The 16,407-nt window shown below is 54.8% G+C and overlaps 2 protein-coding genes across 2 annotated transcripts; one reads left to right on the plus strand and one right to left on the minus strand.

Annotated features, from left to right (window-relative positions):
* Positions 1-3,802: 3,802 nt before the first annotated feature.
* TP53RK (TP53 regulating kinase) lies at positions 3,803-5,294 on the minus strand. Its single transcript, XM_425703.7, has 2 exons — positions 4,540-5,294; positions 3,803-4,422 (listed from the first exon to the last, which is right to left on the minus strand). The coding sequence occupies exons 1-2, from the start codon at positions 5,279-5,281 to the stop codon at positions 3,944-3,946; spliced, it is 1,221 nt and encodes a 406-aa protein (XP_425703.5). The 5' UTR covers positions 5,282-5,294; the 3' UTR covers positions 3,803-3,943.
* On the plus strand, positions 4,908-15,865 carry SLC2A10 (solute carrier family 2 member 10). The gene is given in 8 exon segments (XM_046902982.1): positions 4,908-7,980; positions 11,882-12,654; positions 12,656-12,817; positions 12,819-13,092; positions 13,139-13,246; positions 14,239-14,361; positions 14,895-15,030; positions 15,488-15,865. Coding segments are annotated over 8 exon segments (1,743 nt in total). The 5' UTR covers positions 4,908-7,910; the 3' UTR covers positions 15,585-15,865.
* Positions 15,866-16,407: the final 542 nt, after the last annotated feature.

Below are 16,407 nucleotides of genomic sequence, written 5' to 3' on the forward strand. Positions count from 1 at the left end.
CTCACCCACCCATCAGCCAGCTTGGGAGCCTGTGTATGAGTGTGTGCCCTATGCTGGACCTCTCAAAATCAACTTCTAAGTGAAAACAAAGCTTCAAAAGAGCAATAAGCCATCAGTGCCACAGCCTGCTCTTACCCTCGTGATGATACAGATTTCTGCCAGTGCAGCAGGAGAGGGGAGCAGGAGCACATCTCCCTCTGAGTCGTGAGTCGCATCCCCGCTCGGGTGGCCCCTTCTCCATCCATTCCCCACCTGAGAGCACTATGGGCCGCATACTGCCTCCCCCGGCCCCCCCAGCTCCTCGTATGGGAAGAAAGGTGGTGGGACACAGCTCTGCCTGGGCCACGGAGAGGCTTTATCTCCCTGTAGTGACCCTCACACGCTGAACTCTGAGCTACAAATGAGCTTTTATGGCACTGACTGGGTTTCCTATCAGCACTGATGGGTTGCAAAAGGTTATCAGTGTTTTGCATCTTGCAAAACTGGGAAATATCAATTTCCTGCAGACATCAAGGCTCAGACTAAAAAAACCCACACTGTATCACCTACATGCACAGCTCTATATGTGCACACAGCAACTGCTCACACAGAAGAGGCACTGTTCAAAAGTCATGTAACAGTATACCCAGGTTACGCAACTGCATTCTCATCCTGATTTCTTGCCATACTAGCATGCATTCTCTCCCACAACTGTTTTTCCTCTTAGCAGACGTAGAGGTATACAACCCACAGGTCTCCAAAAATCCCATTATTTTAGTTCTGTACTTATGCCATCAGTGAGCAAAGCAGAGTTCATTGTTATTACTGAAAAAGCACTACCAGGCTGGTGAACCCGAGCCGGGTGGTTGGCTGCCCTTTTCCATAAGAGAAATCACCAACAGCAATCAAACACCAGAGACACCACCTCATCAGTAACCAGCAGTCCCATTCAAACTCTTAACACTGCAAATTCTTCCTATGAAACTCTTCTACTTCCATTCCTTTGCCATTCCCTCTTTCCTTTTCTCCTTTTTCCCAGCTTGTCTGCACACCCCCCATATTCCTCCCACTTTGGGAGAAGCCAAGGGCAGACCGCCCCCAAAGCAGTGGGAATGAAACACTGGAAATGAAGCTGTTTGTGGCAGTCTGCCCTTGGTCTCCTGCAACATTTCAGCTGTAGAAAGCAGCAGACCGACCAGCTGCCCGTCCAGCACACAGCTACAAATATTTTCTGTTGAAAGACCGTTTTTCCCCACATTCAGACTCTCTTTTTTTCAGCACTGCTGGTGATGGCAGGGAGACACCCAGTGGCTGTGTGCAATGCAAGCTGTCACCCTGCACAATCCTACTATTCCATGGGAGGTGGCAGAAAGGACCTCTTTGGGGTTTGTGAAGGCCAGCATACCCCTCGGGCTGGTGCAAACAGCCCACCTGGGTAAGCTGGGGCAGAACATCACCGGTTCTGCTGGCGTCACACATAGCTGTGACCCAAGGAGCAGCTCCAAAGTACCACAGCAGTGACACAAGCAGGGCTGTGGGGAGGTGCAGGTGGGTATTCTGCAGGTCTGGAGCCTCCTCTTTGTGGATACATCACAGATAGAAACAGTGCCACTACACTAACTAACAAGAGAGAAGATAGAATTATTTACTGATGTAATATAGATATGATACAGTGCTTAACAAAGCTTGATTGTAAGTAGGTATGCAACTTAACAAGATTCGAGATGGCTGGATACACTGGATTGCTTACTGCATGAAGGGCTGGGTAAACCCTCACACATAGGAGCTCCTCCCATTGAGTTATGCAGTTCAGAGCGGACCCCTTTGCTCTCTAAACTGCTTGAACCACAGAGGTAAGGAGCTGGACCCACTCCTAGTGCCACACTTGGTCAGTAGTTTACGTCTAAGAGCACAAAGATATGATCTTAGCAAAGCTAACAAAGCCTAAAGCAAACTATTGGTGACTTACTGAGGATCTGTGTTGGCAAGGCATCTTGACACCAACATGTAAGGGATCTCTGTGCAGGCACAACCTCCAGGGCATCCCTGCTCCAGGGAGGATCTTGTCGTGCTGCCATGCAGGAAAGCTCAGGGGCTCTTGGGCCACTCACTATTTATGGGGTCAGACGATGGATTCGTGGTCATACGTTGGTTTTTAGCCACATGCCAACCAGCCCTCTGCTGTTGCACCAGGTGTCGGCCATCAGCCCCCCACCTTCAGACAGACCTGTGGCCACGAATCCGCCTTATCCCCAGTGCTATGAGCGCTGTTGCTCACAACCTTCCTGTGCAAGGGCCAAGGGAGGGAGCTGGGGGGAAGAAGTGTGTGTGATGGGGGAGCACACCACCATAATACACACTTGCTGGGATTTTTCCACTCTCGGAAAGCTCAGCCCTCACTGCAGCATCCCGGCCATAAAAACTTGCAGTCCATCAGCTTTGTTTCTACTCCACGCTCCTGCAGAGAGAGCTGCGTTTTTAATAAACACACTCACAGTTAGAAACAGACCGCTTCAAAGGGCTCTGCGTACATCACACAGTCCTGGCATCACCGGGAGGCAGGCAGAGCACTGTTTGTACAGATGGGGAGGTGGGCAGGGAAGGCGGCGTGCTGGGGGTCTGGGCGGGGGGCTCTGCTCAGGGCTTCATTAGCTCACATCCATCTGCTCCCACTGCGTTGCAAGGCCCGGGTCCAGCACCCTGCAGGAGCCTCAGCGACCGCGTGCTGCTGCATTCGCTCTCTGTGCAGCCCGGCACGCCGGGATACGGGGAAGTGCCGCAGGGCTGCGAGCGGGGCGGACCCGGGGGTGCGGAGGATTGCAAGCCTTTGCGGCATCCCCTGAACGTTAAAAACAAAACGAAAGAAAACAACAGGAAAGGTGACCTCGGGGCAAAGCTGTATCTGAGTCGGTGGAACCCGAGCCCCACGCTGGAGCCGAGCACTCGCCCAGGGCTTCCTCTGGCAAGGAAGTGAATGCGCGCCGGGCACGGGCAGCCCGCAGCGCTAGGACACTTGCACCGCGCGGGGCGCGAACCGCCAACCTCGGAATGACGGGGCGGCAACGACACCACTGCGCCACCACCGAAAGCTTCGAAGCCGTTCCTCGCGGCCCTCTTCCGCGCCTCACCGCTCCCGGCGCAGCGCCGCCCCCACACCGCGCGGGCGCACCGCGAGGCGGGGCTGCGGCGTTGACCCCTCCGTTCAGTGCGCTCTGCGCTCAGAGCCCGTGCGGCTCCATCACAGCAGCAGCAGCAGGGAGCGGCGTTCCCTTCTCCTAAGGGCACAGAAGCTCGAGTCATTTCTGAAAGCGTCAGAGCTCGCAGAGCACTTAATGCACAGGACTGATTGCGCTGTACCATAGGGTTCACAAACTTCCTCTGGGCCACCTTACAGTCACACCAGTATACATTAATCAATTCGTCTAAGGAAGAGTTACCAAAAACCCACCAACGCCACTCCGAAACAGCTGCGCCTGCGCTGTGTTTAGTGCCCTATTCCAGCCACTGCTCACGGCCTGGAATTCAGTCTTGAAATATTTTAACACGTGCAGAGGCCGTGACGATGGACTGAAACGCTCTGCAGTGTGAGAGAAACGGCACGTTTCTTTTCCTTCATTACCTTTTGCTGGCGCTCTGCAGGCACCCCCAGCCCCTCTCACCTCCCAGGAACCCGCAGTCCCCGGGCTGAAGAGGTGACATGGTGTCGTACCCACACACAGCGCAGGGCCCGTGGGGCAAAGCTGCTTTTCAGCAGGAACATTTAACGCTGAGCTCAGAAGTGACCTTCAGTGCCCACATCTCACCATTATTTTGGCACCTTCACAACGGTTAGAAATCCGATTTATTTCATACGAGGCACTGCTATCAAAAGAGCCATCTGTGCAACCAAAGTAACCGGCAGTATAAATAACCCCCCCTTGGCAGAACCAATTTCTCCATCAGATTTCTCCGTCGCCGCCTGCTGTTACCCAATCATGGACCTCTTCCTCCCCCTGAGCCGCACCTCATCCAGACGTTTGATCACCGGGCTGGATTTCTTAGAGGCGGCCGCGTAGCTCTGCAGCAGAGCCTGAAACACAGTTTCCGTATCGGGATGGGTACTAAGGAAGGCTTTTTCCAGCACGTACAGATCGACTCCTTTATCCTCGGGAAGACCCGAAATAAAGCTGAGCCCAAAGTCAATCAGCACCAAGTCCAGCCGCTCCACGGGCGGCCGCAGCAGCACGTTGGACGTCGTGAGGTCCCCGTGGATGAGGTCCTCGTCGTGCATCCTGGCCAGCAGCTGGCCCATCTTCTCCGCCAAGCCGAGGAGGCTGCTGGCATCGCTGCCGCTCCGCTGCACGGAGTAGATGTGATCCTGAACAGCGATCGCGCCAACGATATCTTCCAGATAAATGCAGTTGGACGCGTAATCCACGAAGTAGACCACGGGAGCCGGGATCCCTGTTTCAAAACAAAACAACACAACTCAACGAACGGGACGCCGGCTGCAGGCAGACGGGAGCCTCCCGGACGCGTTACCCCGGGCACGGCAGCGCCCGCCCCCCCCGCAGCGCCCACCTGCCCGCCGGCAGCGCAGCAGGGATCGCGCCTCCTGCGCCGTGCGCCGCCGGCTGAGCCGCTCCTCCAGCGCCGGGTGCCGGTACAGCTTGGGGAAGCGGAGCTTGGCCACGGCCGCGCGCCCCAGGAAGCTCCCCCGGTAGACGCGCGCCTCGGCGCCCTGCTGCACCAGCTGCAGCCCCGGCAGCGGTGGCGGCGCCGCCTCGACCGCGCCGGGGCCCGGCTCGCCCCTCTCGGCCCCGTCCCGCACCGGGCCCGCGGCCCCGTCCTCCGCCCCCGCCGCGCCCGCGTCGCCCGCCGCCGCCGCCATCACCGGGCCCCGCCGCGACACCGCGCATGCGCGTCGCTCGCCGCTTCCGGCAATCTTCGGCGACCGCCGCCGGAAAGCGCCGAACTCGGCGCGCTCCTCCGACTGCGCGAGGGAATCCGCCGCAAAACCGCCCCCCGGGCACGGCGCGGCCCCGCATCCCCCACCGGGCACCGCCGGAGCTCCCGCTCCGGTACCGTGGGTGTCTCCTGTTCCTTGGGTGTCCCCAGGCCCACAGCTCCACGTGGGTGAAGGCCGGCCAGCCCTCGCCGCCTGGGGAGCAGCGCTCGGGGCTCCGTGGCGCAATGAGAAGCCGCTGCTTTGCAGCCGCCACACCTCCCGCTCCAAGAGACCGTGCGAATAAAACACCGATTGCTGTGGCAGCCTCGGCGGTGCCGCGAGTCCATTTTGTCCTTGTTTTCTCCTCCACAACATTCGTTTCCTCCTCAGAATATTTGTGTTTTATCACCGCATTCCGCGCTTGTCGCTCACACGGTGGGATCGTGCCCAGCAAATATTGACACTGCTTCAGTCCGCTCCTAAACAACATTCCCCGGCCGCCCCCGGTGCGGTGAGCCGTCCCGCTGCTGCCCTCACCCCGCGGGATGCCGCCTGCCGGGCCGAGGAAGCCGATGTGTTACTGCGCTCCCCGTTTACGGTTCGCCGGTGCCACAAACAGCCGAAGAAACAAGAGGTTTCCTCGGCACTTTGGGCATATTTTATCTAATCTCTCCTGCGCAGCCCCGACACACACGTACGCAACCCGTGAGATGCCCTGCATTCGTTATGTTGGTAATCTCACCAGCTGGGGTTAAGGAGAGGTTCTGCACCGAGTCGGGGTTCTCTCTCCTCTTGCATTGCTGTTTTCTTTGTGCTCGCGAGGGCTTTCTCAGCCGCTCCTGCCCTCAGGCACAGGGAGCGTTTGCAGCGGTCAGAGCCACGCAGAGCTGCTGCAGACACCTGGCTGTGGCACCCGCTGCAGGCTGCCGTCACCAACACCGGGCAGCACATCCCTGTGACCCAGGCTGTGTGTTTTGTTATTCAGCTGCAAAGCAGGAACGCACCCTCCCCGCCCTGACATCCAGCAGCCGACAGCACGATAAGCATCAGCTGGAGAAATGGCACTGCCAAGGCGCACGACCTCGAGATGAGGAGGAGAGCATCTCAGCAGAGAGTGAAGCTGGAAACACGAGGAGGGAGCTGCCGTGTGGCCAAGGGCATGCAGGGCATGCAGGGCCCCCGGATCCAACCCCTCCCAGCCCTCCCCAGCCCCTCTCACACTGCAGCTCCATGGCAGCAGCCCTCAGCAGACCCTCAATGCCCACCAACTGCAAACGTTACAATGAGAAGTACGGGATTTTAAAACCCACAAGGAAGGATTTTTTTTTTTTCCTAGCTATCCTCGCTATACCTCACAGCAGTTTTCATGGTGTGGTTTCAGAGCACCATGAGCCACAGCCACGCACAGTGCCGATGCTGCAGCTGTATTTCTGCACATACTGATGTAATCTTTTTGGCCGCCTTTTGCAAACATACCATAAAGCTCTGCTGTGCTCCCCAGGACCTCGCCTCCCTGCTGCCTTTGCTAATAATGTTTATGGCCCTGCCAGAGAACAGGAAGCCTCCAGAAGATGTCAGGGGTGGCTTTATGCTGGCAGATAAACCAATGCTGAGCGACCAAGGAGAAAATGTAATTTCTTCCTTCTCACGCTGAGTTCATTGGAGGAGTGCAGCTAAACATGCAGGAGTTGTTCGGACAGGTTGTAGATCACGGAGCCAGGATGTGTGAACCCAGCGGATGCTGAGGACTGCAGGGCCTGGGGGAAGAGAGAAAACTGCAGGCCTCCATCTGAGTGTCCTGAGAGCTGGCTACGGTTTCAGAGCTATTTAAGCTACTTTAATAGGAATTGCAAATCTCATTGTGGAGTCCCTTCTGTGAACGCCGCAGGTTTCTGTAGGCTGGTGTTTGTGTTTGAAGCCATTCTTCACTGAGCGTATGATCCCTGTGCAGCTGTCAGACTGTAGGAGACACTCCGCTGCAGATGAGGTATTTGTGCACACTGTATTCCCACTGCAATTAGAGTATATGAATGGGAAGCATTTCTTTATAAATCAGACAGATGATGTGAAACACTTCTAATATTCACTACGGCTCTGAGAAGAAACGAGAGCTGAGCCTTTGATCAACTGCTGCCCATACTGACAGACCGGGGTGGAAGGATGCATGTGGTCCAGCATGGCCCATCTCACACATCTCAAAACTATGAACTGGAGAAAAAAAGAGTACCGTGGGCCTCCAGGACAGGGCCATGGCATGCATTGCTTCTACAACGCAGAACAAAGATTCCTGAAATGCTTCTCTAAATTCCTCATGAAGCTGGCACGTGGAATGACCGCTGTAAAGCTCTTTTAACGACACCACGTGTTGTTCACTCCTTACCCGACCTGTTTGCTTCTGACTGTGTCACAGGGCTGTGCCTGCGCCGCATCCACAGGTGCAGTGATGGCTGATGCAGCCTGAGCTGGTACTGTGCAAAAAGCTTTGGCAGCATTAGAACCAGGTGACGAAACAAATGGTTCCCTGCGGTCACATTCCAGCTCACAACGCATTGTGGCCATTCCCACTCATCCTCCAGCACGGTCGTTGCTGCGTGACTCCGTGTGGTCTCAGAGCCCGTGACAGCACATTGCCCTGCTCTGCTCCCCACGCTCATTAGGTGACAGCAGGCTTACGAGCGTTGCACGCACATCACAGCACACACACACGCACACTTTACCACATCGCAACACGCCCAGTGACTATGGTCTGCGTGAACAGCACCAAGGGACAATGTTTCCATTGCGTGAAAGAGTTTAACTCTTCTAGGCGTATAAAGCTTTGTAAAGTCCTCAATTTACAAACTGGAATTTGTTTTATACTGAATTTAGCCTCAGATTCAGAAAACAAACCCTGCCTCCAAGCTCAAGTCCCATTGCCTTGCGTGCAGCAGGGAGAATTCTGTTCCACTGAACAGAAAGAGGACGTTAATTGCAAGGAAAGTTGAACACCAGAACACTTTGCCTAATGGAGCACTGTGCTGCTGGAAGGGGACCAGCTCAGGAGACGCAGCCTTTCTTTTCAACCGAAGAGAAAGGTAAGAGTTCCAAGTCAGCCGTGCTGCTCTTTTAGCTTTGAAATGGTCTGTCCTTTCCTAGCAGCCTTTCTTTGGCTTTCCAACCCAGAAACCTAAAAACTCTATCACACTCCCCATCTCCTGAGGGGGCCTTCTAGCATCTAAAGGCCTTCTAGCGCGGAGGAGCACAGCTCAGCACGGCAGGGTGGGGAGATGAGATTCCTGCTCCTGCTGCAGCGCGACCGAGACCGGGACAGCGGGACCGGGACAGCGCTGTCATTCCGGCTGCCAGCGCCGTGATCCGGTTTCAGACCGCTCAGCAACACCCGCGCGCATCTCGCTTCGGTAAAAGATCCCCAGGCACACCGGCCCGGGAGAAGGAGCTTAACGGCACGCCGCTCGCCCCGCGCTGCCCCGCTCCGTGCCGGGACCCCCCAGTCCTCCCCAAGGCCCGGGCGGCCCAGCCGGGGGCAGGGCGGGAGCGACGTGGCGCTGCTCGGCCCCGCTCCGGCCGCCGGACCCCGCTCCGCTCCGCCCCGCTCCGCGCCCGCCGCCGCCGCGGAGCGCCCGGGGCTCGGCCGCCGCGCCATGGGTGAGTGGTCCGGGGCCGCGCCGGGGAGGGGGCGGCGGGCGGAGAGCCCCGCGGCGAGCGGCGGCCGTGCCCCGGGAGGAGGGGAAGTTTTCAGCTCTGCGACTTTTCCCGGAGGCTCAGGCTGCGTCTCCCTCCCTCTCTCTCTGTCTCCCGCCCCAGTTTCTCGTTTCTTTTTTAGCACTTCCAGCCCCAGTTTCCTGGGACACGGCTCCCAGAGCCGTGCCGGGAGCGCGGGCGGGGAGGAGGGGGCCGTGCGGCGGCGGGGCGACGGAGCGCGTCCCCGGGCATCGCGCTGCGGCCGGGCCGGCACCGCACCGCACCGCACCGCAGTGACCGCGGCGCTCCGGGGGCGGCTCTGGCTCAGCCCGGCACCGCGCACCGCCCCGTCCTGCAGCGCAGGGCATCGCCCGGCCCAGCCCTGTGTGGCACTCGCCGAACTTTCTGTCCTAACGAGCTCTGAGTCCCCGGGTACCTCGACAGCTGTAGAGTTGACCGTACAAAGTTGGATCCCGACCAGCGTTCATGGCCTGCCCACTAAGTTAGGAGCAGCGTCCGATTGAATCAGCGCTGGTATTTACAGCGGGGCTGAATGGATCTAAGCAAGCTGGTGGCTTGGAACGAGTGGCTTGCCCACTTCATGCAAAGACTTCTGTTCTCACTGAGCAAATATTTTTTCTGGTTATCTGTGTGATACGTGTACAAGGAGCAGTGCAAACAGGGCAGGTAGTCACACAGAGCATAGCGGGAGGGACTGGCATGGGGCTGGAGGGGCATGAGGAACACGAAGGAAACAGGGATATGGAAACAAATACCAATACAAACACGGCCATCCCAGAGAAATAACTTTTATCTCTGGCTGTGACTGTGTGCCGAATAGAGACATTTCCTATTAAACACAGCTTGCTGGGGGGAAAAAGCCCATAGGCAATAGTGAGGGAAGTTTTCCATGCTCTGGTGGATGTGTCCCACATTCTTTCCGCACACGGTCTGCTGAAGCAGCGAGTATTTCTAATTAAACAAAGGCAATGTGTGAGTACAGATAGTATTTCATGCTGGAAACCAGTCTGTCACAGCACAAACTCGCACGTCCGTGTGCTCTACCTGTACCTTCAGAACTGGGCTGGGAGGAAGAGGTCACTGTCACTGCTTTTGCCCCAGGATCCCCAGGGCAGCAGGGCTCTGTGTGTGCTCCCCCCTGCCGTGCTGAGCAATGTGACTCATATCTCGCACATGTTTGCCCTTTCATCCTCTCTGCAGGGTGAGATGCGTGTGCAGCAAGCACCTTGTTTTTGTAGGGTTGTTTGGGGCGGGTTGGTCGCTTCGGGTTTCGGTTTGGTTTGCTTGTACTGCTGTTTTTTCTTATTTTAAGTAAGCTTAAATACTTACAAAAAGTTGCATGCTCAGCTGTATGAGAAAGGCAAGGTCAAGGAATCGTTGCTTGTGTTTGGGGTAGACAACGGGGAGCTTTTCAGGTCGTGAAGACATCCTGCAGACCTGGATCAGCCTGAGAAAGTTTGCCTGGTTGGGGAATCGTGGGCACCGAGCCCTGGAGGAGAGGTGAAGGAATCATGGCCATCCATGCCCATAGAGTAATGCCAGGAGTGCAAGATTAGATAGGAGAAAAAACTCTTGTGAGCAGCACTTTCATCTGCAATATTCATTCACCCTTATTTATTTCCTACAAGTCCGATTTTTTCCCATACTCTTTTGGTTTCTCTCGACTCCACCAAAGCTGCCCGAATTCACTCACTCACACTCAGGGCAGACACAGCACTTAGGGGCCAGGCAGGAGCTGAGGGCTGTGCTGAGGGCTGTGCTCCTGGCAGCAGAAGGCTTTCTCTCTTTCTCTCTGTTGTTTCCCACTTACACAGCAAGAAATACAATTTAAATCCCCATCACCACCTTAGCAAAGTTTGGCAGGGAGTCCCTACCTCCCTCTGCCTCATCCCAGCATTTGTTCCTCCCTGAGCTGTGAAGAGCAGCCATCAGCCTCCCACTAAACTGCCAAGCAAGTGAAGTAGTTAATGCTGCTATTTTCTTTACCAAAAAAATCTACTTTTTTTTTTTGGTAAGTTTCCTTATATTTCCACCTTAGGTTGAAGTGCATGTGGCATTCATCAGCTCTCACTGCAGGCTTTGCATTCCTGCTCTTTACCTCGCAGTCCTGAGGTCTAAAGATTTTATTTTTAGTGAGATATTAGAGCCTGGAGTTGTTCTTGGGCTGCAGTTCAGAGGGAATCTGCACACTGGGGTAGTTCTTCTGGCCACATAATCACATAATAAATAGGGCCCTACCTCTAGAAGTACCACTTCACCAATGAGGAGATGTTAAAGTGAAAGCTCCTGCCCTGGTTGCTGCCATTCATACATTATCTGAAAGACACAGAGGAAGGAAAAGAGATGAAACGTCAGTTAACAACTCACCAACCTGGCCAACCATTCCTCCCTTTGCCTGGGCTCAGGTAGGGGAATGGAAAAAAAGAAGGTGGTCCACAAAGCCTTAAGTACAGTGCCACCCCCTGTGGATCCTCGGGTTGTTCTGTAACTTCATATTTCTGTGATAAATTCTTCATGACAATAGAAGTAAAGTTCAGACGGAACAGCTTCTATGGGTGAACGTAGGATGCAGGGACTGCTTGGCAAAGAGCAGGGCCTTCTTGGATGAGCTCAGGGGAAAAATGCGTTGCATGAAGGGCATTGGGCAGTGGCACCTGTGTTGTCCAGAAACAAGAATTGTGCAGAGCTTGAAAGAAGGAATTAGGGATGAAATTGGAGGATAAGCAAGAATGAGCCAGGGCAGTTGTGTCCCATTGAGTGACCTGTGGAATTCCCCACTGGTAAGGGATGCTTCTTTTCCTACAGGTGTTCTAAGTTGTAAATCATGGACTGAAACTTTATGATGGTAATGCAGAGCAAGTTAAAATCCAGCAAGTAAAAGCTGCATTCTCTGCCCAGAACAGTTCTTGTAACTAGAACCAAGAAATAGAGACCTCAGAGGGTCCCATGTACAGCACCAGAGAAGCAAACCACTGTCTGCCACTTAAATACAAGTCCTAACAACAAAACTGTTAATACAGCTCTATTTTCATGGTTCTGAACCCAAAGAAGTGCCATTGCAGTCCATGGCAATGTGTGCAGGTCCTGGCGAGTGGTGAGAGTGTGTGCACATGCCTTTGCACATGACCTGTGAATGGGAGGGAAATTCGTCATTGTAGCTTTGTAGATAGAAAACTTTGGGTGTCCTGGAAGAGCTTTTTGCAGACTGTGTGTGCTGATGGCTTTCTGCTGGAGCCAGAAAACTGAACCTCACTTTGCTTACTTGTTTTCCAGGTCGTGCACTGCTGGTCCTCCTGTTGTCTGCAGCAGTCTCTCTTCTGGGCGGGCTGATATTCGGATACGAGCTGGGCATTATCTCTGGAGCACTGCTGCAGCTGCAAGCGGACTTCAGCCTTGGCTGCTTCAAGCAGGAGGTTCTTGTGAGCTCCCTCCTGGTTGGAGCTTTCCTCGCCTCTCTGGTCGGGGGAATCCTCATTGACCGCCACGGACGGAGGAGAGCGATTCTGGTCAGCAATGTGGTACTGTTATTTGGCAGCCTTATTCTCACACTGACGAGGTCGTTTACTGGGCTGGTCCTTGGGCGCATGGCGGTGGGCTTTGCCATCTCTGTCTCATCCATGGGCTGCTGCATCTATGTCTCGGAAATGGTGGCTGCGCATCAGCGAGGGCTGCTGGTGTCTCTGTATGAAGCAGGCATCACTGTAGGCATCCTGTTGTCCTATGCACTGAATTACGCCTTTGCGGATACACGGGAGGGATGGAGGTACATGTTTGGACTGGCCATGGCCCCAGCAGCCATGCAGTTCCTCAGCATCCTCTTTCTCCCAGTGAACCCTGTTAAACTAAACACGTGGGACTCGGACTGCCAGAAGGGTCTCATTCAATTGCAGACTGCTGAGGACAGAGAGGCAGCAAAGCGGGAGCCCTATAAGGAGAAGCACTACTCATTTCTTGATCTTTTCAGGACGAGAGACAACATGAGGAGACGAACCCTGGTGGGGCTGGGCCTGGTGCTCTTCCAGCAGTTCACTGGGCAGCCCAACGTGCTTGGGCTATGCCTCCAAAATCTTCCACTCGGTGGGATTCCAGAGCAACTCCTCTGCCATCCTGGCCTCTGTCGGGCTGGGGGCAATCAAGGTGGTGGCCACGCTGGTGGCGATGGCCTTTGCGGACAAAGCTGGCCGCAGAGCACTGCTCCTCGCTGGCTGCTGTGGTGATGGCCATCTCCGTCACCACCATCGGCCTCAGCAGCTGCATCGCCCCACTGGCCATGGCCAGGGACTGCACAGCCGCTGCAGACCCCAACGTGTCCCACAGCCTCCCCCAGCACCCCCTGGCACCGCCGTCCTCCCACATTCCACCAGACTTAGGAGAAGGCAACGGGTGGGCAGGCCCCGGTTCTGCTGCCACCAAAAGCCTTACAAAAGCTCTTGCCAGCGCTCGGGGCAGTGAGGTTGTTACTCAGTTCTTCCCACACTCGGAAAGTGGGCTTGGCGGGGCAGCCCGAAAAAGAGACAGCGGAGAGCACAGAGCCTCCTTTCGGCAGTGCTCCCCTGACAGAACATATGGTTTTAAATTGGATTACGCTGCTGAGCATGATGGCTTTTGTGAGCGCATTCTCAATTGGATTTGGACCAAGTAAGTATGGTGTTTATATATCCTTGCACTAACCCAGAGAATAAAACCGGGGCTGATCTTTATAGTCTGCTCGAAACATTCATTATGCATCGGCTTTACCAGGCAGCTGAGTGTCTGGAAACTGGAAATGTATCCCCGTCAGCCTACTGAATCATTTCCTGGTCTTGCAGCTCTGTCTGCTGTGTGGCTGGGATCAGCATCATAATCACCTTCTCTTCCATGCTGTCACTGCCCTTGTAATCTTCTCCTTTTTCCTATCGCTGCTCATTGCAAAATCAGAGCGTCCCACAAGCACTGCCTAATGGGCACAGCACCCTGATGGGGAGGAACATGAAGGGGCTCCTCCAGAAAGACAGCAGCAGAGCTGGAAGTGGAATCCCCCAGAAAGCTTCTTGGTATCAGTTGGACTTTTTCTGAAATCATTTTGCTATCAGATGAGAACGGGGGTTAGTTCTTGCTTCCACGTGAGTTCTAGTGTTTTCTGGCACTTATTGTTTTAAATGCTTTGATGGGAGAAAACAGTATCTGACCAAAGGAAAAACATAAGTGCACAGCAAGTCCCACGAGTTTGGCAATGACTCCATAAACCATTTCAAGCAAAATAACCCTCGGATAGGAGAGATTGCTCTAAGTTACATGCTGCTTTCAGCTCTGATTTTCACCCAAATGCAACAATCTCTCTACCTCTTTCTCCATTCTTTACAAGGAGCATGTGTCCTGATAGCAGACATATCATTTCCCCCCGTTTGCTCAGTGGCCAAATGCCCACCCTACTTTCTGCACACTGGACCTGCCCATCGCTATCTCATCCTCTGCACAGTGCTGGCCAGGGGAGCTTCAGAGTGCTCTGCTGTGTCCTGGCTCTGAGATCGATGACCAACAGCAGTGGGTGCTGGGTGAAGCCAAAAACCTTGCTGAAATCTTCCTTCCCCAGTTTCCCAAATACGTTTCTAAAACCATACAACTGTTTTTCTGTCCTCTAATCTGTGCAGTGACCTGGCTGGTCCTCAGTGAGATCTACCCAGCTGGAATACGAGGAAGAGCCTTTGCCTTCTGCAATAGCTTTAACTGGGCGGCCAATTTACTGATCAGCCTCTCCTTCCTGGACCTCATTGGTAAGTGTCCATCCCCCGTCCCTCCACGTCCCACAGGAGGGTTAGTGCAGGTGGCTGCCATGAGCTGATGGGAGAATAAGTGGCACTTTGAAACCGGAGGTCCTGACTGTGACCCTGCTGCTTCTGGGAGCAAACAGGCACCACTGACACCTTTCTGGCCCCTCCATCACCTGTTTTGTGATGCAGAGGGCTATACCACAATACCGGGCTGTCAGGAAACCGTGGAGTTCACAGCTTTCACACCAGTAGCTGTGCAATGTTTCCTGCTGGCAGAGCTGTCAGTTGAGGCATTCAGTTGGCACTGCTGGGTGCTGAAGCTCAGCCACCTTCACCTTCCCTCTGTGGTGCTTCTGGAAAGGAGTCTGTGAGTTCCTCCCTCACTGCTCCACAGTTCCTTCTCCTAGCAGACAAGGGCTTTCCCTGCCCTTGGAAGGGCTCTTGACAGTGACCACCCCGCAGTAAGACACCAGCTCCCTTTGTATCCCAGGATATGACTTCCCACTGACAGACCCTTCATTTGAATCTCTCTGCAGATGCCATTGGTTTCTCGTGGATGTTTCTTCTCTATGGGCTGATGGGAGTGATGGCTGTTATATTCATTTACTTTTTTGTTCCGGAAACAAAAGGACAGTCCTTAGAGGAGATAGACCAGCAGTTCTCCAGGAAATGGTATGTGTGCTGTGTTGTTGGCTTTGGGTGCTCCCCACCAGCAGTACCCAACGTCCATGGCACCGGGCAGCCCCAGCCTGGTCAGTGCTACTGAGAACATCACAGAGGCACAGCCAGGGCTGTGGGAGCAGTGCTGTGCTGCTGGAGGCTGCTGGTGGTGCTGGGAGGAAAAGGGCTGAAAGCAGGGCTTGTGGGCCAGGGGAGAGCAGGACAGAGCGTGGTACAGGCAGGGCCAGACTGCAGGAGGGAACAACGCTCTGGTCCTCTGGGATCCTGGACTCCTCTTCTCCTTTGGGGAAGAAGCATCTCTCGGTGTAACTCAGACCACGGTGGGAGGCTGTGCAGTCGTGGTAACGGATGGCATGGAGGTGGCTGGGAGGGGTGGCTCTGAGTCCAGGCCTGTCTCAGCCTGGTGTGAGCAGCCGCACCCCCAGCTGACCCCCAGCATTGCCCCCAGGCTGCGGGAAGGAAGCGGCTGCAAGCAGAGGCGTGCGAGAGGAGCGAGCTGTGCACACGGGCAGTACCAGCGAGTGGAGCGTGCCAGCAGTGCCTGACAGCAGGCCCGGCAGTGTTGTCCTGCAGAGGGGAACTGACCTTGGGACGTTGCTCCTTACAGCCTGCAGCCTGTGACCTCTGTGCAGAGACGGCTCTCCCTGCAGTGCCTTAGATCCTGGGACACGCTCACAGCTGTCCCTTGTGTCCTTGGAGGGTTGCCGGTCCCATGCAGGGAGCGTGTCCTTCCTCTGGCATCTTTTGTAGTCCACGGTTTGTATCTGCTATCATTTAAGAGATGAATGGTTTTGTATGCAGGAATAAAACACAATTTTTGCTGACACCACTTTCCACCCATGCCGTTCATTTCCGAGCAAGATATATTATATTCCACTGCTTTGAAGTACTCGGTGCTTTGCAGAGGGGTCAGGATTGCAGGGGGAATGCATCGGCACTCAGCAGCGTACATTCGTGCCACCACCCTTTATATGTCTGTGCAGGAGCCTGCACTCTGAGAAGGGGCTGATGCAGCTGAGCAGCCCACAGCCCCAGCAGCACACCCACCTCATCTCACGTGGTCCGTGCCCACAGACGTGTAGAAGCACATTGTGGATATTAAGATGCTTTCTTTTGTGCACAGAGAACGTTCCACGCTCACAACCAAGGTTCTCATGTACAAAAAGTCTGCAACATTCTGATACCTTCTACAATTTTTCTATCTCCTACAACTGTACACTCTTTGATAAACCCTTGTAAGCCCTGTCACCTCTCCTCCTGACACAAATCCATTACCCCACTCACTCCCAAAAGCTCTGAGAGAGGAGAAGTGGCACCGTGTGGGCCAGGTGCCTCCATGCTGCTGTCCGGCCAGCTCTGCCTCTTCCA

Source organism: Gallus gallus, chromosome 20, assembly GCF_016699485.2.
Source record: "Gallus gallus isolate bGalGal1 chromosome 20, bGalGal1.mat.broiler.GRCg7b, whole genome shotgun sequence".
Lineage (NCBI taxonomy): Eukaryota > Metazoa > Chordata > Aves > Galliformes > Phasianidae > Gallus > Gallus gallus.